The sequence below is a fragment of the Oncorhynchus clarkii genome, chromosome 8, assembly GCF_045791955.1.
Source record: "Oncorhynchus clarkii lewisi isolate Uvic-CL-2024 chromosome 8, UVic_Ocla_1.0, whole genome shotgun sequence".
NCBI lineage: Eukaryota > Metazoa > Chordata > Actinopteri > Salmoniformes > Salmonidae > Oncorhynchus > Oncorhynchus clarkii.
The window spans coordinates 28,203,940-28,226,664 of record NC_092154.1 but is presented as its reverse complement, the minus strand read 5'-3'; the positions used below and the strand labels follow the sequence as shown (position 1 = coordinate 28,226,664).

The 22,725-nt window shown below is 42.1% G+C and overlaps 1 protein-coding gene across 13 annotated transcripts in view; it reads right to left on the bottom strand.

The window, feature by feature from the left end:
* Positions 1–22,725, bottom strand: part of LOC139415226 (spectrin repeat containing, nuclear envelope 2a) — a 226,507-nt gene that overhangs the window by 91,278 nt on the left and 112,504 nt on the right. For 11 of the 13 annotated variants that reach the window (XM_071163142.1, XM_071163152.1, XM_071163147.1 and 8 more), the window contains 10 exons: positions 22,325–22,447; positions 21,984–22,166; positions 15,449–15,586; positions 14,998–15,096; positions 10,397–10,510; positions 2,086–2,637; positions 1,914–1,997; positions 1,504–1,773; positions 798–992; positions 7–108 (listed from right to left, as the gene is read on the bottom strand). In XM_071163142.1, the coding sequence (XP_071019243.1) occupies positions 7–108; positions 798–992; positions 1,504–1,773; positions 1,914–1,997; positions 2,086–2,637; positions 10,397–10,510; positions 14,998–15,096; positions 15,449–15,586; positions 21,984–22,166; positions 22,325–22,447 (1,860 nt within the window). The remainder of the gene's footprint in view (positions 1–6; positions 109–797; positions 993–1,503; positions 1,774–1,913; positions 1,998–2,085; positions 2,638–10,396; positions 10,511–14,997; positions 15,097–15,448; positions 15,587–21,983; positions 22,167–22,324; positions 22,448–22,725) is intronic. The other 2 variants (XM_071163153.1, XM_071163149.1) reach the window with 2 other exon arrangements.

The window sequence follows — 22,725 nt, the reverse complement described above, 5'->3', positions numbered from 1 at the left end:
TTGTACCTCCAGCATGGGGACATCCTTGATGTGTGTGAATGGGTCACTCTGTCCACGTTCAAAATCATCATACACGCGCACGTGGCTCTCCTGTTGCTCCGTCCCTGCCTGCATGCAGCGCACAGTGAAAAGAGACAGAAATTGACAAGTCCTGGTTAAGCAGTAAGGCACGAGAGCCCGTTGCATATCGTAAAGAACACAATGATATCTGTTCTAGCTAATGGCTGTAAGGTGGTTGTGGGCTGGTTTGTGAGGGGATTAAGAAGTGCTGGGTGGCAGGTAAACCAGCGGTTAGAGTTGGGCCAGTAACTGAAATCTTTCAACGTGCCCTTGAGCAAAGCACTTAATCCTAATTGCTCCTGTAAGTCTGGATAATAATGTGCTTGTAGGGCAGCCAGGTCACACCAGTTCCACTGCGGTATTAGACATTTGTCCAGGGTGTATGCATGCAATTTTAATACTGTCCACAAGGGGCAACACAAGTGCCTATTACAATCTAGCAGTCTCATGGCTTGCTAGGGTGTTGTGGATGGGGATTGAAGAAGGGCTTAAACCATGAACTACGGCTCGGTGCATCGCAGGTTCAATCCCATTGCTAGGCACTCATTTTTAATTGTTCTGTTTTAACCCAGACCTTAACCCTTACCTTAACCACTCCGAATGAATTCCTATACTTAACTCTCAAGTTTTTTCTGTTCGAACCGTATCCCAAACCTTAGGTGATTGCAAAGTGATTGTGGGTTGGTTGTGATGTTATTGTGAAGTTGTTGTGAGGTGGTTTGTGTGGAGCCACTGACCTGATTGTGGCCCAGTTCTGTGTGTAGCCGGCTCAGTGAGGAGGTGAGGGCTGACTGGGCTGTTTGAAAACAACCCTGAAGACAGGTCACACACTGGGCTGTGGTCTCTGGTGCTTCAGACAACTGGTCTGGGTTGATGCCTGACCTTAAATGGTTCAGCTCCTCACTCAAGGCTGGCAGCTCCACTGAGAGGCACTGTGAGGCACATAGACACACACACACACACACACACACAACACACACACACACGCACGCACACACACACACACACACACAGGTACGCATACATACACACACACACATACACACGCACACATACACACATGCACAGTTCATTTGCACAGGTTCAGAGATTTTGTCATCGGAAAATATTGTTATTGCAGTTTAGCTAATTTGATAGTGAGTGATTAAAAAACCCCAGGGTGACATTTCCATAGTGCAAAAGAGCACAGATTAAACCTGGCACCACAATTGTTCATCTGGCAAAGTTTACTTGTTCAACAATGTGTGTTATTAGGTGGCAACTATTTATACATCAACGTAATAATATGAATAATCACCTCCTTATTTCTCACATTGTTGAAAAAAAGTTCAATCACAGATCGGTGCTCTTTTGCACCACAAAAATGTCACCGCCAGTGTGCAATATATGCTACCTATTTCCAGAGATCTGTAAATGTAAATCAGCAGTTTGTAGGTACTGTACCTCCATCTGTAGCAGTCTTAGTTGACTGTCCTCCACGGTGGTAATAGAGGGACTGAGCAACAGGCCAGTGAGTGTTTCCAGAGAATGCTCCACTCCACACAGAACTGTGTAGAGCTCTCTATCCAACATGGGATAGCCACCTTCCTTTGAATTGGCAGAGGAATGGCCACTTGCTCTGTGTCTGAGTTGTCTAAGGCTTGCAGCACACACCTCTATCTCTCTCAGACCACCAAAGCCACCGCCGGTCCCCTCTGCCTTTGACCCTGTAGCCTACACAACCACATGGAGAGCACCATCAACACAATATAATGGATTGAAGACAGGCGCCCTTAAAATCCTGTACCTCTGCTAAATTTTGACCCAGGTCTGATGAGTACTTGAATCAGGGAGGTGTGACAGTGTGAACTGACCGCATGTAGATCCTCCTCCTGAATATTCCTCAAGGTGTTGAGTTTCTCAGACAGTCGAGTGTGAAGGAGGTCCCATCTCCCATCCTATGAAAAATAAACGTAAAACGTGCGGGCAGGTAATTGTGTGTGTGAGTGTGTGTACATATGTGGTGCACGGGTATGGTACTCTTACCAGGTCTTCCTGGGGGTCGCTGGGTGTATTTGGCAACTGACCATTGGCAACTGTCCCAATTTCCTTGGTTACTGACTCAGTCATCTTGGTTACTGACCCAGTCATCTTGGTTACTGACCCAGTCATCTTGGTTACTGACCCAGTCATCTTTTTTACAGAAGTAGTCTCAGGTACTGATTGTATCTCTTTGGTTACTGATCCAATCTTCACAGGTACTTCTCCAGTTTCTTTGGTTGCCAAGACACTTTTTACAGATGCTGGTCCAGTCTCCATGGTCACTGAACTAGTTTCAGGTAATGAGACAGTTGCCTTGGTTACTAATTCAGACTTCTCGGTTACTGACAAAGTCTCCTTGTTAATGTCTTTACTGACTGATTCTGTCGGCTTGTTTTCTGATATAGTGGTTTTGGAGATGGGTTTCCACTGAGGGGGTAATGACAGGGTGTCTGCAGGTGCTCGGTCTGTTTTTTCAGGTGTTGGTTGGATCTTCTCAGATATTAAACCAGAATTAGTGTCTTCTGGGTCTACACAAGACTCCGGGGTGTCCAACTCCTGAACGAAGATGGTTGGAGTGAATCAAACCCAACCCCAATAGAGTGGTATGGAATCTGACATGCAATTACTTCTTTACTCAATGATCTGGTAACACTTTACATCTTTACACTTTACACTTTATAATCCATTAATAGATCATTATTAAGGCATGTATTAATGATTTGCTGAACACTTGTAAATCATTATTACGACTTCATTTAACACTAGTAATTAAGGTATTTGTAAACGGTTAACACTGTTTAACAATGCTCATTAATACATCATGGATAATGAATTTGTTAATGATCTGTAAATTATTTCTAAACCATAATTATAAAATGTATAAAAAACTACAGTATGTTTATGTCAGTGAGCAATTTACATACTATGAAGTCATAAACTATCACTTATTACTTCTGCCTTTATTCATGATCGATGTGTTAATGTCTTAATTAACCTCTCAAAACTAGGGGGCAGAATTTTCACTTTTGGATAAATAGCGTGCCCAATTTCAACTTCCTGCTACTCATGCCAAGAATATAAGATATTATTCATAGATTTGGATAGAAAACACTATGAAGTTTCTAAAACTGTTTGAATCATGTCTGTGAGTATAACAGAACTTATGTAGCAGGCAAAACCCTGAGGACTAACTGTTCAGATTTTGTTTTTCCCCTCTCTGTTCCCTATATTGTCTTTGCCATTGGATATTTAATAGGAACCTATTTTCAGTTCCTACCGCTTCCACTGGATGTCACCAGTCTTTGGAATATGGTTATTCCTTTGTGCTATGAAGAAGTAGGCCAGCTCGGAACTGGGGACACTTTTGTGAGTTGCTCAAGACGTGAAAAGCAGTGCTGGTTTCTTTTCTTTCCTGTATTGAATACAGATTGCCCCATCTACAATTTGATCAATTATTAACGTTTGAAAATACCTAACGTTGTATTACAAAAGTAGTTTGAAATATTTTGGCAAAGTTTATAGGCAACTTTTGAAATATTTTTTAGTGACGTTGTGTTTTTGTAAGCTGTTTTTTTCTGGATCAAACGCGCTTTATAAATTGACATTTTCGATATATATGGACGGAATTAATCGAACAAAAGACCAATTGTGATGTTTATGGGACATATTGGAATGCAAACAAAAGAAGGTCATGCATATTTTATATTTTATTTCAGCGTTTTGTGTAGCGCCTGCTATGCTAGCTCCTTTGTTTACTGCTGGTGCAGATGGTGCAGGCTATCAGATAATAGCTTCTTATGCTTTCGCCGAAATACATTTTTAAAATCGGACATGTTGGCTGGATTCACAACGAGTGTAGCTTTAATTGAGTATCTTACATGTGTGATTTAATGAAAGTTTGAATTTTATAGCATTTTATTTGAATCTGGCGCTCTGCATTTCCCCAAGCAATTGACCAGTTGAGACTCTAGCGTCTCCCCTATCCATAAGAGGTTTTAAGAACCACATAATGTACAAATTATTAGTAAACTTGTTTGCAGTACCCAATCTAAAGCTGCAGCAATTTATCCAAAATTATTCATGAAGTTTGAAATGATTATAAATATTTTCATGAATTTCCCCTTCATAATATCAGCCTGGCCATCCCATCATTAAAAAACTCTATCTGACAATGTCACGAGGGGTATTATTAAAACTAATTTATCAGAGATTAGATCACCTTCAACCAATCAGAAGATGACCTAATCCAAAATGCGGCGTTTGGCCCAGTGGATTTTTACCCACCCATCATTTTTGAGAGGATGCTGATTGGATAGTAATAGGTATGTGATTCCAGGCTATGGCTCAGATAAGTTTAAAAACATAAATAAGTACACAGCAGACAGGGGGTTTAAGAAAAGTTAATATTTTTTTGACATACAGTCAGAATGTCCAATAGATCACACCTGTACAACATTTGCATTGTTGACTCGCTAGATGGTGCTGAAGCTAGCTGCCTAGCTGCGGGCTAGCTGTCCGTCATTAGCTGATCCACATCCGCATCTGATCGGTACGCTCAGATGAAAGCAGACGTCCGCACCATGTTTTCTATTTTAATGCCCTTTTTCTAGGATATTTTTTATTTATTTTATTTTACTTAACCTTTATTTAACTAGGCAAGTCAGTTAAGAACAAATTCTTATTTTCATGTGCACCCTTGCATTGTAGCATAGCAATACATTGTAGCATATAGTGTCAACCTAAACATAATAACCATAGCAACCATGACAGCACTCTCACAACAGTAACAATGGCACTCTCTGATTGGCTAAGAGGATGTAGCTGGTCCAGCACTGGCTAAATCAGGCCCGATGCATCCCTATGTCCCGATGGCCATTGCCTTCAGTGTCGCTAGAGGTGAATTTACGGCAGTGTGTTCATGGAGTGCGTGGGTAAAAGTGAGTAATGGTTGTTGTTGTTATGGCTGAGATGTGTGTGTGTTTACTATTACTGTTAGTCGTAGTTGCTATTATTATTCCCTGTAATGTTATTACTGAGTTATTTATGCTGCATGTTCAAGTACAATGTTTATGTATACATTTATACAGTCCTTTTCGACATGGTCCTTTGTTATACTTAGCATTCTCTCCCCTTGAGCTATTGTGGTCATTACCCTATTCACTACTTTGCACTGTTCATATTCATGTTATTCCATGTATAGTTAATTCAGTATTTGTCTTTCTCTGTACTTGCAGATCATTTCCATACTCTGCTTGATAATAAAGTTTCCTGTGCGTGTTAAATCTCTGTGAGGTTGCCTTATTCCTCTGACAAGGATAGGTGTTCAGTGAGTCACAGAACAGTCAAATGGGAGGGTATTCCATCACAGTAATGTACAATGACACCGGTGCATAATTTTCTGTCTTCATTTTTCACTTCACCGCTACCTTTGAATCTGCCAGCTAGCAGCGACCTAGATAACTTACAACATTAGTTAGCCACACTGTAGCTTTTTGCTAATTTGTAATATGCAAGCTAGCTGTATGTCAATAAATTGTCAACTTTTCTCCAACCTCATGTGTGTTAGTTATCCTGTTATGGATGATGCAAATTTTCGCAGCTTTTTGTTAAAAATCGCGCAACATTTCAAAGTCCTGCTACTCATGCCAGGAATATAGTATATGCATATGATAAGTATGTGTGGATAGAAAACACTCTGAAGTTTCTAAAACTGGTTAAATCGGGTCTGTGGCTATAACAGAACGTGTTTAAGAGTAAAAATCCCTGGTAAAACTGTTTACCAAAAACAAAACAAAAATATTTGTCCGCCATTCAATGAATTGTTTAAGACGAGAGAAAATATATGCCAATCCCCTGTAAACGCCTACAGCTTCCACACGATGTCACCATTGCTATCAATATGAATCATTTATCCTTGGTTACAACACGAATAGACCCCTCCTTTCTTGAGGCGCACCACAGTATGTTGTGAAACTGAAAAAATGGACGATGATTTCCAGACTTGCTGCTATCGAATACAGATCGCCCCGTGATCAATTTGATACATCATTAACGTTTATTAATACCTAAAGTTGGTTTAGAAACGTCGTTTGAAGTGATTTGTAAAAGTTTATAGGCGACTTTTGTAATTTTAAAAAGTGACGTTGCGTCTTGTAAATGGACTTTTTGCAGCATCAGACTGGCCTTCAGCAAATGACATTTTGGGTATACAATGACGGATTTAATCGGGAAAAAGACCCAATTGTGATGTTTATGGGACATATAGGAGTGCCAACAAAGAAGCTTGTCCAAGGTAATGAATGTTTTATATTTTATTTCTGCGTTTTGGGTAGCGCCGGCTACCGCAAAATCTGTTGTTTACGTGTCGTGCTGGTATTTTGGGGGGTGCATGCTATCAGATAATAGCTTCTCATGCTTTCGCCGAAAAGCATTTTGCAAATCTGACTTGGTGGCTAGATTCACAACGAGTGTAGCTTTAATTCAGTACCTTGCATGTGTATTTTTATGAAAGTTTGAGATTTATCGAGTACTAAGTAAAGTACTATAGGTGGCGCTCTGAAATTTCCGCTGAGCGGTCCCTGTACAGGGACCACCTCCATAAAAGGTTATGTAATTAAAAGGTATCTGACCAATTTAAGACTTGGTGAAAAGTGTCACACTTTAGATTAGATACTGAAAACTTTCACCCAATGTTCGATAGGTCTGGTGGATCAATACGTCAAAAGTGGCATTCATTAACCCAATAGAGAGATAGGGGAAAAGTCCTTGTCCAATAGAAAAAGTACCAACCCATAGCCCTGGCCTTATTTATAATAAATCACCTCCCTCTGAACTTCCCTGCAAACACCACTGTCTTGTGTACCTCTGATTCGGAGCCACACCTTCCAGGAATGTGATTTGCTAAGATCAAATCATTACAAATGTTTATTTTATTTAGTTGACTTCCCACTCCACACTGCCCTTTGCCACCTGGACAAAAAAAGAGCAACACATTGTTTATAAAACTATACATTATTTATATACCTATTATGAAGATACAATGGCCACTTTAGATTTTGTACTGCAAATGTGTTTACTAATAATTTATAAAATGGGTTGTTAAAGGGACATTGCACTTTCAAATCAAAGTTTGAAAGACTTTTCCAGATTGGTATCTACACAACAAATGTTGTGGGACATGGTTTCATCTTGACATTAGTACACTTTTGAGGTCAGAAAACATTTGACAAACGTTCATTTATGCGTGAAATGCCCCTTTATTAATAATATGAGTCATGCAGGGAAGACTAGAATATGTTCCAGGATTCTTCCAATGGCATTGAGGAATCATCCACATCAGTCAATGGCTTCATCAATAAGTGTATCGATGACGTTGTCCCCACAGTGACTGTACGTACATATCCCAACCAGAAGCCATGGATTACAGGCAACACGGTACTGAGCTAAAGGGTAGAACTGCCGCTTTCAAGGAGCGGGACTCTAACCCGGACGCTTATAAGAAATGCAGCTATGCCCTTCGATGAAGCATCAAACAGGCAAAGCGTCAACGTCAATACAGGACTAAGATTGAATCCTACGACACCAGCTCTAATGCTCATCGGATGTGGAAGGGCTTGCAAACTATTACAGACTAAAAAGGGAAGCACAGCCGCGAGCTGCCCAATGACACGAGCCAACCAGACGAGATAAATGACTTCTATGCTCGCGTCGAGGCAAGCAACACTGAAGCATGCATGAGCTCACCAGCTGTTCTGGATGACTGTGAAATAACACTATCGGTAGCCGATGTGAGCAAGACCTTTAACAGGTCAACATTCACAATGATGCAGGGCCAGACGAATTACCAGGACATATACTCAGTGCGTCAACTGACAAGTGTCTTCACTGACATTTTCAACCTGTCCCTGACCAAGTCCGTAATACCAATGTTTCAAGCAGACCACCATAGTCCCTGTGCCCAAGAACACCAACGTAACCTGCCTAAATGACCACCAACCCATTGCGCTGTAGCAATGAAGAGCTTTGAAAGGCTGATCATGGCTCACATCAACACCATTATCCCAGAAACCCTAGACCCACTCCAATTTGCATACCGCCCAAACAGATCCACAGAGGACTCAACCTTTATTGCACTCCACACTGCCCTTTCCCACCCGGACAAAAGGAACACCTATGTGAGAATGCTATTAATTGACTACAGCTCAGCGCTCAACACCATAGTGCCCTCAAAGCTCATCACTAAGCTAAGGACCCTGGGACTAACACCTCCCCCTGCAACTGGATCCTGGACTTCCTGATAAAACCTGGGGGTGGCCTAAGGGTAGGTGACAACACATCTGCCACGCTGATCCTCAACATGGGGGCCCCTCAGGGGTATGTGCTTAGTCCCTCCTGTACTCCCTGTTCACCCATGACTGCATGGCAAAGCACGACTCCAACACCATCAGCAAGTTTTTCCTGACTACACAACAGTGGTAGGCCTGATCACCGACAACAATGAGACAGCCTATAGGGAGGAGGTCAGAGACCTGGCAGTGTGGTGCCAGGATAACAACCTCTCCCTCAACGTGATCAAGACAAAGGAGATGATTGTGGACTATAGGAAAAGGAGGGCCGATCACATTCCCATCTACAGGGCTGTAGTGGAACAGGTTGAGGGCTTCAAGTTCCTTGATGTCCACATCACCAATGAACTATCATGATCCAAACAAAGATTTGGCATGGGTCTTCAGATCCTCAAACAGTTCTACAGCTGCACCATCCAGAGCATCCTGACTGTTTGCATCACTGCTTGGTATGGCAACAGCTCGGCCTCCGAACACAAGGCACTACAGAGGGTAGTGCGTACGGCTCCGTACATCACTGGAGCCAAGCTTCCTGCCATCCAGGACCTCTATACCAGGCGGTGTCAGAGGAAGGCCCTAAAAATTGCCAAAGACTCCAGCCACCCGAGTCATAGACTTCTCTGCTACAACACGGCAAGCAGTACCGGAGCACCAAGTCTAGGTCCAAAAGGCTTCTTAACAGCTTCTACCACCAAGCCATAAGACTCCTGAACAGCTAATCAAATGACTACCCGGACTACTTGCATTTTTACTTTGTTTATTTTAGTAAAAACTTTCTTAACACTTATTTACCTTAAAACTGCATTGTTGGATAAGGGCTTGTAAGTAAGCATTTTACTGTATTGTATTTGACGCATGTGACAAATAAAATGTTTTTTGATGAACAAGGGCATTAAAGTCATTGGCAGATAATTTACAACTTCTTTATAGGCATGTTTATGAATAGTTTACTATGTCTAATAAAGTATATTGAACACAAATTTAAATGCAACATTCAACAATTTCAAATATTTTACAGAGTTACAGTTAATATAAGGAAATCAGTCAATTTAAAATAAATTATTAGTCCCCAATCTATGGATTTCACAAGACCTCGGTAGGAGCGCAGCCATGGGTGGGCCTTAGAGGGCATAGGCCCAACCACCGGGGAGCCAGGCCCAGCCAATCAGAATATGAGTTTGTCCGCACAAAGGGGCTTTATTACAGACAAAAATACTTCTCAGTTTCATCAGCTGTCCGGGTGTCTGGTCTCAGATGATCCAGCAGGTGAGGAAGCCCGATATGGAGGTCCAGGGCTGGCGTGGTTACACGTGGTCTGCGGTTGGACGTAATGCCAAATTCTCTAAAACGACTTTGGAGGTGGCTTATGGAAGATAAATTAACATTACATTCACTGGCAACAGTTCTGGTGGACATTCTTGCAGTCAGCAGGCCAATTGCATGTCAGCATGCCTGAAAACTTGAGACATCTGAGGCATTGTGTTGTGTGACACAATGCCCCAGAGTGGCCTTTTATTGTCCCCAGCACAATGTGCACCTGTGTACCTGTGTAATGATCATGCTGTTTAATCAGCTTCTTGATATGCCACACCTGTCAATTGGATGAATTATTTTGGCAAAGGAGAAATGCTCACTAACAGGGAAGTAAACAGATGTGTCCACAGAATTTGAGAGAAATATGTTTTTGTGCTTATGGAACATTTCTGGGATCTTTTATTTCAGCTCTTGAAACATGGGTCCAACACTTTACATGTTGCGTTTATATTTTTGTTCAGTATAATAAATAAATCATTAACACATGCCTAGTAAATTATATATTAATGGCTTTCAAATTAACGTTATTATAAAGTGTTACTCGACAGACAGACAGACAGACAGACAGAAAGACCAAGAGAGCAACTGTTAAACCTTTAGTGACTGCTAATAAGGAAAAACTACCACATGTAGAGGACTTCCTAAGGTCTGCTTACCTTAGTGACAGCGCCGATGTGGGCTTCAGACATAGCATCACTATCCTGGAGCCAGTGTGTGGATGTAGCCACTGATTCTGCCAGCTCCTGGTGGCTAAGAGTCTCGTCTGGGTCCTAACACACACAGTACATGTACACACACACAGTACATGTACACACACACAGTACATGTACACACACACACACACACACACACACACACACACACACACACACGTGTTATGAGTGTGTGTGGCAGACAGGGCTCTTGAATGGCAGCTGCCTCTGACAGTGTCCAAGGGATGTCGAGGTAGGACAATCAGTAAAAGTATAACATATTAAACCTAAACCCTGTTATAAGGCCCACATTTTTTAAATTATATATTTTTATTTCACCTTTATTTAACCAGGTAAGCCAGTTGAGAACAAGTTCTCATTTACAACTGCAACCTGGCCAAGATAAAGCAAAGCAGTGCGACACAAACAACAACACAGAATTACACATGGAATAAACAAACGTACAGTCAATAACACAATAGAAAAGTCTATATACAGTGTGAGCAAATTAATTAAGATTAGGGAGGTAAGGCAATAAATAGGCCGTAGTGGCAAAATAATTACAATTTCGCAAATAAACCTTGGAGTGATAGATGTGCAGAAGATGAATGTGCAAGTAGAGATACTGTGGTTCAAATGAGCAAAAATATGTATATATATAAATAAAATAAATAACAATATGGGGATGGGGTAGTTGGATGGGCTATTTACAGATGGGCTATGTACTGGTGCAATGATCTGTACGCTGCTCTGATAGCTGATGCTTAAAGCTAGTGAGGGAGATATGAGTCTCCAGCTTCAGTGATTTTTGCAATTCGTTCCCGTCATTGGTAGCAGAGAACTGGAAGGAAAGGAAGCCAAAGCAGGAATTGGCTTTGGGGGTGACCGGTGAGATATACCTGCTGGAGCCCATGCTACGGTTGGGTGCTGCTATGGTGACCAGTGAGCTGAGATAAGGCGGGGCTATAAGGACTTATAGATGACCTGGAGCCAGTGGGTTTGGCGACGAATATGAAGTGAGGGCCAGCCAACGAGAGCATACAGGTTGCAGTGGTGGGTAAAATATGGGGCTTTGGTGATGAAATGGATGGCACTGTGATAGACTGCATCCAATTTGCTGAGTAGAGTGTTAGAGGCTATTTTGTAAATGACATCGCCAAAGTCAAGGATCAGTAGGATAGTCAGTTTTACGAGGGTATGTTTGGCAGCATGAGTGAAGGATGCTTGTTGCGAAATAGGAAGCTGATTCTAGATTTAATTTTGGATTGGAGATGCTTAATATGAGTCTGGAAGGAGTTTTTACAGTCTAACCAGACACCTAGGTATTTGTAGTTGTCCACATATTTTAAGTCAGAACCGTCCAGAGTAGTGATGCTAGGCAGGTGGGCAGATGCGGGCAGCGATCAGTTGAAGAGCATGCTTTTAATTTTGTTTTCATTTAAGAGCAGTTGGAGGCAACGGAAGGAGAGTTGTATGGCATTGAAGCTCATCTGGAGGTTAGTTAACCTCTTGAGTGTAGGGGGCAGTATTTTGATGTTTGTATGAAAAACGTACCGAAATTAAACTGCCTATTTCTCAGGCCCTGAATCTAGAATATGCATATAATTGTCAGATTAGGATAGAAAACACTCTACAGTTTCCAAAACTGTCAAAATATTGTCTGTGAGTATAACAGAACTGATATTGCAGGCGAAAACCTGAGGAAAATCAAACCAGTAAGTGGCCTCTATTTTGAAAGCTCCATTTAAAGGGATATCAACCAGATTCCTTTTCCAATGGCTTCCCCACGGTGTGAACAGTCTTTAGACAGTTTCAGGCTTTTATTTTGAAAAATGAGTGAGAAAGATCACATAGCGTCATTGTATGGCTGGGTGCCAGCAGCGTTTTGTATGCTTAACAGCTTGGAGCAGCCATTTTCTCTCTCTCTCCTATTGAAGAAGCTACATTCCCGGTTGATATATTATCGATTACATATTGTAAAAACAACCTGAGGATTGATTATGGAAAATTTTGAAATGTTTCTACGAACATTACGGATACCATTTGGAATTTTCGTCTGCGATGTCGTGACCGCTCGAGCCTGTGGATTTCTGAACATAACGTGCCAACCAAATGGATGTATTTTGGATATAAAAATAATCTTTATGGAACAAAAGGAACATTTATTGTGTAACTGGGAGTCTCCTGAGTGCAAACATCCAAAGATCAAAGGTAAGCTATTTAATTTATTGCTTTTCTGACTTTCGTGACCAATCCACTTGTCTGCTAGCTGTTATTAATATTTTGTCTACTGAGAGAGATGTGCATCCATAAACATATGCTTTCGCCGAAAAGCTTTATTGAAATCTGACACACCAGGTGGATTAACAACAAGTTAAGCTTTGTTTTGCTATATTGCACTTGTGATTTCAGGAAAATGTAATATTTTTAGTAATTTAATTTGAATTTGGCGCTCTGCAATTCAGCGGTGGTTGATGAAAATGATCCCGCTAAGGGGAAGGGTGCATCAAGAAGTTAACAGTGTCCAAAGAAGGACCAGAAGTATACAGAATGGTGTCGTCAGCGTAGAGGTGGATCAGAGAATCACCAGCCACAAGAGCGACATCATTGATGTATACAGAGAAAAGAGTCGGCCCAAGAATTGAACCCTGTGGCACCCCCATAGAGACTGCCAGAGGTCCGGACAGCAGGCCCTCCGATTTGACACACTGAACTCTATCAGAGAAGTAGTTGGTGAACCAGGCGAGGCAGTCATTTGAGAAACCAAGGCTGTTGAGTCTGCCGATAGGAATGGGGTGATTGACGGAGTCGAAAGCCTTGGCCAGGTCGATGAATACGCCTGCACAGAACTGTCTTTTGTTGATGGCGATTATGATATTGTTAAGGACCTTGAGCGGGGCTGAGGTACACCCATGACCAGCTCGGAAACCAGATTGCATAGCGGAGACGGTACGGTGGGATTCTAAATCTGTTTGTTAACTTGGCTTTCGAAGACCTTAGAAAGGCAGGGTAGGATAGATATAGGTCTGTAACAGTTTGGGTCTAGAGTGTCTCCCCCTTTGAAGAGGGGGATGACCGTGGCAGCGTTCCAATCTTTGGGGATCTCAGATGATACGAAAGAGAGGGTGAACAGGCTAGTAATAGGGGTTGCAACAATTGCGGCAGATCATTTTAGAAAGAGGGTCCAGATTGTCTGGCCCAGCTGATTTGTAGAGGTCCAGATTTTGCAGCTCTTTCAGAACATCAGCTATCTGGGTTTGGGTGAAGGAGAAATGGGGGAGGGTTGGGCAAGGTGCTGTGGGGGATGCAGAGTTGGCCCGGGGTGGTAGCAAGGTGGAAAGCAAGGGGCGGCAGGGTAGCCTAGTGGTTAGAGCGTTGGACTTGTAACCGGAAGTTTGGAAGTTCAAACCCCTGAGCTGACAAGGTACAAATCTGTTGTTCTGCCCATGAACAGGCAGTTAACTCACTGTTCCTAGGCCGTCATTGAAAAAAAGAATTCTTAACTGACTTGCCTAGTTAAATAAAGGTAAAATAAAAAGGACAGCCCTAGAAAAATGCTTATTGATAATTGTAGATTTATCGGTAGCCTCAGTGCAGCTGGGAGGAGGTGCTCTTATTATCAATGAACTTTACAGTGTCCAAGAACTTCTTGGAGTTTGTGCTACAGGATGCAAATATCTGTTTGAAAAAGCTAGCCTTTGCTTTTCTAACCGCCTGTGTATACTGGTTCCTAACTTCTCTGAAATGTTGCATATCGCGGGGGCTATTCAATGCTAATGCAGTATGCCACAGGATGTTTTTGTGCTGGTCAAGGGCAGTCAGGTCTGGAGTGAACCAAGGGCTATATCTGTTCTGGTTCAACATTTTTGAATGGGGCATGCTTATTTAAGATGGTGAGGAAAGCACTTTTAAAGAATAACCAGGCATCCTCTACTGATGGAATGAGGTCAATATATTTCCAGGATACCTGGGACCGGTTGATTAGAAAGGCCTGCTCGCTGAAGTGTTTTAAACTATCATTACAATGACATCAGAGGAAAACATTCAATAACTTCAAAAAACATGAAATACTGCAAAGTAAGATGATCATGAAACGAAACTATGACACAGTTAAAGAGGAAAGGGAAAGGGTAAATTCGGTTGCATGCCCACACGGAATAGCATTCAAATAAATGAGGGAACTGTAGGTGACCACTGCAGGAGGTAACTTCAAAGGACGTGTGTTGCTATGAACACCGTACAATAGTGACATGATGAAAGGAATAAGTCAGAAATTGCATGAAGTAGTGTACTTCCTGTTTTCTGGAGGCATAGAACAATCCCACTCTATGTGCAACAACCACATTACGACCACTAACTTTAAATGTTAGCCCTTTTAGCCCTAACCCCACTCTTTACTGTAATATTTTGATCAAGTCCCAAAATGGAGCTGGCAAATAAATGAGGAGTCAATTAAATTGGAGCAGAGGTGGGATTAAAATAATAATTTGTGGCTGTAGCCAACGAACTAGAATGGGCCAAAGATATATCTTGTGTTTTAGGTTTTTGTTTTATTTTATCTTTACCTCAGGAAAACTGCATGTGAGTGTGTCAGAGGATGATGAGTGATGATCTTCATCCTCGTATTCCTCTTCCTCAGAGAGGCATGCTTCTGAGGCATCCTCCTTCACAACAGGGTTAGGAAAGGGTTAACATTGGCTGTTAGTTACATGTTAGAGAAGTGGTCAACAAGTCGGGTCCTTTGTTCCAGCTCAGCACTGAAACACCACATACTTCATAGTTAGTTGATTACCTCATTTAGGTATGTTGAAATGCTGGACTGGATCAAAAGACACCCTGTAGCTCTCCAAGACCATGAGAAACACTGTGTTAAGAGTGCCCGCAAATTGTTATTCAAACTCATGTCACTTCTAATGTCAGGGTGAGTCCGAAATGGCATAGTATTCCCTACATAGTGCACTAGGGTAACATTGTGTGCGTAAAATAAAAATGTTGGTTGATCATGCAAGCTTGTACCTGATGTCCGGTGATCCGCGGTGGACCCGTATTCCGTTGATGTGTACTTATTAAGATAAGGGCACTGGGTTCTGTTGTCACACACACATTGCATGATGGGATGACCCCCTCAGCCTCCCTCACTTCACGCATGTTGCCCTGTGGATACAGAGGAGGAGATTAGAAAGGTTAAAGGTCAAAATCATGCTTTTCATCAAATTAGATGGTATTTGGATGAAACCAAATCAAAGTAGGATGACCAAAGATTGAAAAATGACTGTTGCTGGTACATCGATAAAGTTCGATCATAAAATCAAATGGCATTTGTCACATGTGCCGAATACAACAGGTGTAGACTTCACTGTGTAATGCTTACTTACAAGCCCTTTTCCAACAATGCCGAGTTCAAAAGTAAGAACATTTGCAAATAAAAATAGAAAACGGTAACAGTACTGAGTCAATGTGAAGGGGTACGAGGTAGTTGAGGTAATATGTAGGTAGGGGTAAAAGTGACTAGGCTATCAGGATAGATAATAAACAGAATAGCAGCAGCACATGTGAAGAGTGTGAAAGTGTGTGCATGTCTGTGTGTGTGGCGTCAATATGCATGTGTGTTTTGTTAGCGTATATGGTGTGTGTGTGTGTTGGAGTGTAAGTAGTTGTGAGTGTGTGAGTATAGTCCAGTGAGTGTGCATAGAGTCAGTGTAAGAGAGTCAGTGCAAAACAGGTTCAATTTAATAGTCTGGGTAGTCATTTGATTAACTGTTCAGCGTTCGTATAGCTTGGGGGAAGAAGACTTAGCATTCCAGTAACGCTTGCCGTGCAATAGCAGGGTGAACAGTCTATGGCTTGGGTGGCTGGGGTCTTCAACAATTTCACCAGCTTTCCGCTGACACTGCCTGATATAGAGGTCCTGGATGGCAGGGAGCTCGGCCTCAGTGATGTACCGCACCACCCTCTGTAGCGCCTTGCGATCTAATGCGCTGCAGTTTCAAAACTAAGCTTTGACGCAGTCAGCATCACAGATGTGTTGTTACCTACCCTCACCAACAGGGGGTGGCCAGTCAGAAAGTCCAGGATCCAGTTGCAGAGGGAAGTGTTCAGTCCCAGGGTCCGGAGCTTGGTGATAAGCTTGGAGGGGACTATGGTGTTGAATGCTGAGCTGCAGTCAATGAACAGCATTCTCACATACAGTAGGCATTCCTCTTGTCCGAATGGTGAGAGAGCAATGTGGAGTGCAATAGAGATTGCGTCATCTGTGGATGTGTTGGGGCAGTATGGGTGTGGGTCCAGGATGTCTGTGATGGTGTTTTTTTTTTATATATAATTTTTTTATTAACCCCTCCACCACCCCCCTTATTCGGAGGACAATTATCTTGCTTTTCTGCTACATATAAAGTGCCTTGCGAAAGTATTCAGCCCCCTTGAACTTTGCGAACTTTTCCCACATTTCAGGCTTCAAACATAAAGATATAAAACTGTATTTTTTTGTGAAGAATCAACAACAAGTGGGACACAATCATGAAGTGGAACGACATTTATTGGATATTTCAAACTTTTTTAACAAATCAAAAACTGAAAAATTGGGCGTGCAAAATTATTCAGCCCCTTTACTTTCAGTGCAGCAAACTCTCTCCAGAAGTTCAGTGAGGATCTCTGAATGATCCAATGTTGACCTAAATTACTAATGATGATAAATACAATCCACCTGTGTGTAATCAAGTCTCCGTATAAATGCACCTGCACTGTGATAGTCTCAGAGGTCCGTCAAAAGCGCAGAGAGCATCATGAAGAACAAGGAACACACCAGGCAGGTCCGAGATACTGTTGTAAAGAAGTTTAAAACCGGATTTGGATACAAAAAGATTTCCCAAGCTTTAAACATCCCAAGGAGCACTGTGCAAGCGATAATATTGAAATGGAAGGAGTATCAGACCACTGCAAATCTACCAAGACCTGGCCGTCCCTCTAAACTTTCAGCTCATACAAGGAGAAGACTGATCAGAGATGCAGCCAAGAGGCCCATGATCACTCTGGATGAACTGCAGAGATCTACAGCTGAGGTGGGAGACTCTGTCCATAGGACAACAATCAGTCGTATATTGCACAAATCTGGCCTTTATGGAAGAGTGGCAAGAAGAAAGCCATTTCTTAAAGATATCCATAAAAAGTGTTGTTTAAAGTTTGCCACAAGCCACCTGGGAGACACACCAAACATGTGGAAGAAGGTGCTCTGGTCAGATGAAACCAAAATGGAACTTTTTGGCAACAATGCAAAACGTTATGTTTGGCGTAAAAGCAACACAGCTCATCACCCTGAACACACCATCCCCACTGTCAAACATGGTGGTGGCAGCATCATGGTTTGGGCCTGCTTTTCTTCAGCAGGGACAGGGAAGATGGTTAAAATTGATGGGAAGATGGATGGAGCCAAATACAGGACCATTCTGGAAGAAAACCTGATGGAGTCTGCAAAAGACCTGAGACTGGGACGGAGATTTGTCTTCCAACAAGACAATGATCCAAAACATAAAGCAAAATCTACAATGGAATGGTTCAAAAATAAACATATCCAGGTGTTAGAATGGCCAAGTCAAAGTCCAGACCTGAATCCAATCGAGAATCTGTGGAAAGAACTGAAAACTGCTGTTCACAAATGCTCTCCATCCAACCTCACTGAGCTCGAGCTGTTTTGCAAGGAGGAATGGGAAAAAATGTCAGTCTCTCGATGTGCAAAACTGATAGAGACATACCCCAAGCGACTTACAGCTGTAATCGCAGCAAAAAGTGGCGCTACAAAGTATTAACTTAAGGGGGCTGAATAACTTTGCACGCCCAATTTTTCCGTTTTTTGATTTGTTAAAAAAGTTTGAAATATCCAATAAATGTCGTTCCACTTCATGATTGTGTCCCACTTGTTGTTGATTCTTCACAAAAAAATACAGTTTTATATCTTTATGTTTGAAGCCTGAAATGTGGCAAAAGGTCGCAAAGTTCAAGGGGGCCGAATACTTTCGCAAGGCACTGTACCTAACAATTTCCTTGGCACTCTTGTAAAGTGTATGCATTGTTTCCAGTGCAATGATGTCCTTGAGGAGCAGATTCAATGCATGAGCAGCACAGCCAATGGGTGTGATGTGAGGGTAGAGCTCCTCCACTTTAGACCAAGCAGCTTTCATGTTTGCATCATTGCAAATACTGCCTTCAGCTCATCTGCAATGTAGAGACTGGTGTGTCTGTTGTCCCTTGTGTCTGTGCTCTTGTAGAATACTGGTTGAGGGGTGGATAATATGAATTTAATTATTCCTTGCCCATGAACATTTGACCACCCATCAGAGATGATTGCAATACAGTCTGCTTTCTCTATGATTTGCTTGACCTTCACTTGAACTCTGTTGAAGTCCGCATCCAGCAAATGAGTAGATAAAGCATGTCTGGTTGGAGGGGTTTATGCTGGGCAAAGAACATTCAGAAATCTCTTCCAATACACATGGCCTGTGAGCATCTGAGGTGAACCAGTTGCATACACAGCTCGAGCAAGACATTCATCAGCATTGCTCTGACTACGTTCCTCCATTGATTTAAAAAACCTTCTGATTCCAGGAGGATCATGAGCTGTTGCTATTGATAAGGTGTCTGATTCATCATTTTCACATCGAATAGAAGTAGAGGGACTTTTGTCAGAGGTTGTTTGTTGTGAGCGCTGAGGGAACTTTATACACTTGGCCAGATGATTCTGCATCTTTGTTGCATTCTTCACATATGATTTGGCACAGTATTTTCAAATGTACATAGCTTTTCCTTCTACATTAGCTGCAGTGAAATGTCTCCACACATCAGATAGTGCCCGTGCATTTTCCTGTAAAGATTTGAAAAATAAATGAAAAAAAAAACAAATACAATTCCATGTACAGATAAATAGTTAAGCAGTTAGATTAAAAAAATCCTTTGTAAGAGAAATGTTTTAAAATGAAACATGTATGGAAACAGGTGAATTAACACTCCTCAGTTAGCAAGCTCTAGCAAACTAAAACCCAATTGGTAGCAAAAACGAACTACCAGAAATTGTTAACAAGTTATAAATTATTTAAACACACTTTGCTGTAGGCTACTATTTACTAGTTAACAAAAAATAATGTATGTAATTTAAAATATATTCACAACACCCAGTGTTGTAATCAAAACTTACCAGAAAGTGTGTAGTCCTTGGCTCAGACAGTGTAGTAGTGTGGGCTCAATAGCATCTCAATAGTGTGCAAGATCTTGAGAATCAACTTCCCATGGTAAATGTACAGGATATTTACGGAAATTTACTGGAAACTTTCCGACCCTTTGCAACCCCAGTGAAGACGCTTGCTCGTGCTCTGGTATTCCATCTGGCCCAGGGGCCTTGCAAGTGTTAACCTATTTAAAAAGTCGCACTCACATCGGCCACGGAGAGCAACATCACACGGACATCCGAGACAGCAGGGGCTCTCATGCCTGGCTCAGTGTTTGAAGTGAGCATAGTCTGAGAGGTTGTCTGGGAGGTTTGCGTCACTGGGCAACTCACGGCTGGGTTTCTCTTTGTAATCCGTAATAGTCTGCAAACTTTGCCACATCCGACGAGTGTGGAGTGGATGTAGTAGGATTGTATCTTAGTCCTATATTGACGTTTTCCATGTTTGATGGCTCGTCTGAGGTCGTAGCGGTCTTTCTTGTTAGGATTCATGTCCGTTTCCCGTTCCTTGAAATTGATAGCTCCATGGCTTTTTGTTAGGGTACATATGTTGGGTCACTGTGGGGAAGAAGTCGTTGATAGTAAACTCCTTAATGATATTGGATGAATACCTGAACATATTCCAGTCTGTGCTAGCGAAGCATTCTTCTAGCTTAGCGTCCGCTTCGTCTGACCACTTCGGTACTGAGCGCATCCCTGGTACTTCCTGTTTGAGTTTTTGCTTGTAAACAGGAAGCAGAAGGATGGAGTCATTTGCCGAAGGGAGGGCCTTGTATGCGTTTCTGTGGATAGAGTAAGTGGTCCAGAGTGTTAGCGCCTTTTGTGTTGGTAAAAGTGGGGTTAAAAGCATTTCAGTTTTCCTGCGTTAAAGTTTCTGCCCACTATAAAAGCTGCTTCTGGGTGTGCATTTTCTTGTTTGTTAATGGCCCTGTGCAGCTCGCTGAGTGTCTGCTTCGAGCCATTCTCGTTTTGTGGTGGGATGTAGACAGCAGTGATGATTATAGATGAAAACTCTTGGTAGATAAAAATGTCTGCAATTTTCCATGAGGTTTTCTAGTTCAGGTGAGCAAAAGGTTGAGAATTCCTTCAAACTTGAAGCAACGCACCAGTTGTTGTTTACAAAGAGGCACATCCCTCCCTCTTTAGTTTTGCCTGAGTCCGCTGTCCGGTTACGACGAAGCACGGAGAAGCATTTGAGTTTCATTACCATATCGCCCAGTTGGTAGGAAACTCTCGAACAGAGCTCATCCATCTTGTTCTCCAGTGACTGGACATTTGCCAATTAAATAGAAGGAAGTGCCAGACAATTTTCTCTGCATCTGAGTCTGTACTCTTAGAAATAAAGATGGTATTTTGAACTTAAAAGGGTTCTTTGGCTGTCACCATAGGAGAACCCTTTGAAAAACCCTTTTGAGTTCCATGTAAACCCTTTTACACAGAGGGTTCTACATGGAACCCAAAAGAGTTCTACCTTGACCCAAAAATGGTTCTACCTGGAACAAAATAGGCTTCTCCTATGGGGACAGCCGAAAAACCCTTTTGGAAAACATTTTTCTAAGAATGTAACAAGGAGTTCAGTCCTCCTCCCGTGACTTTTCTTGTTGGATAGCTCGAACAATGGAGTAGGGTCCGGTGTTGACAAGGGAACAGCTGAGTCGCAGTTGAAGTAGGAGCCGAAATCAAGGTCAAAGTCAGTAGCTGTCGATACATAGTTCAAAAGTACTTGGCAGTCATAGGTGATAAGGATGTGAGCTTTGTGACTGGCATCATCTGTCTTTTATTGGGGATCGATCACATTTAGCTCATTTTAAAGCATCAATTAGGGTTGGGCGATGTCAACCGTTGTCCTATTGTGATTATGTACGCATCAAACATTGTGATATACGAGGGGTGGGCAAGTCCTCGAGGGCCTGATCCCTAGCAAACACAGCTGATAAATCAAATTGCATTCTAAACTGAAGATCATACGATGCTATCGCCCCCTATTGGGCAACCAAAATCATGACAAAAGATAATGTTTTTGAAAGCTTGGGCAGAGGCTAAGTGCAGGCAAATATTTTCAAATGTTCCTTTATGGTGGAGGAGCTAAGGCACGGAACACTTGTGTGTGGAACTTCATTGAACCAAAATGAATGTTACCCATTTTCTATTTTTTTATCACTGAACTTTACTGAACCCTTCTTGAATGGAGAGGGGCCTGGCTTTGGGGACAATATTGGCAACATTGGGGGCACATTTGTTACATTGCCATAACGTTGTGTGGACATTGGAGACACGGTCTAGTAATGTTGTTGAAACGTGGAGATGTTGTGGAGACGTTGTGAGAACATTTCCTACCTCCAACGCTCTACTCTGCTCCTGTGTCAGCTGTTCCAACTCTTGGAGGGGCTGTAGGAGTAGCACAGCTCTGGGGAAGGCACTCAGTGTCTCTTCTGCCCCCTGAGGTAGTCCAAGTTCAGCCTTACAGCCCTCGATCTCCCCCACTGTCCTCTGCATAGACTGGATGTTGGCCAGGATTACCTAGACAGAACAAGGAGGGAGAGGTCAATACAGTAAGCACATACACAAGATGTGTGCACGTGTGAAACAAAAACATTTCTAAATCATATAAATGACAAACATACATGAATGGCTATGTACACATCCTCTTATACACACTTAACACACTCTTGTCCCACCTGCCGGTTGTGGAGGTGTTCTTCAAGTGAGATGTCCAATGTGTCAGTGGAGGATAAAATAGCTCTGATCTTGGTCACATTTTTCTCCATCGTCTTCACCTCTGCTTCAATGGCATCCACTTCCTGAAAATAGCAACAATGCTGTGAATGTTCCAGAGAAAAGCAAAAGCTCGAAAGCAAAAACCAAACTCAAAAATGAAAAGCACCACAAGTCAGTTTCATAAATGGAATAGAAATGATAGAATACTGCTTTATCATCCATTGTCTTTTGCTGTCTTCTGTTATTCCAAACCCCCTGACATAAGAGTCTGAAAGCTTCTAGTAATAACGTAGGATCGCTATGGGATGATACTAGGACATTATAAGGGTATCGTACGTACTCCAGGCCACTCTTGGATGTC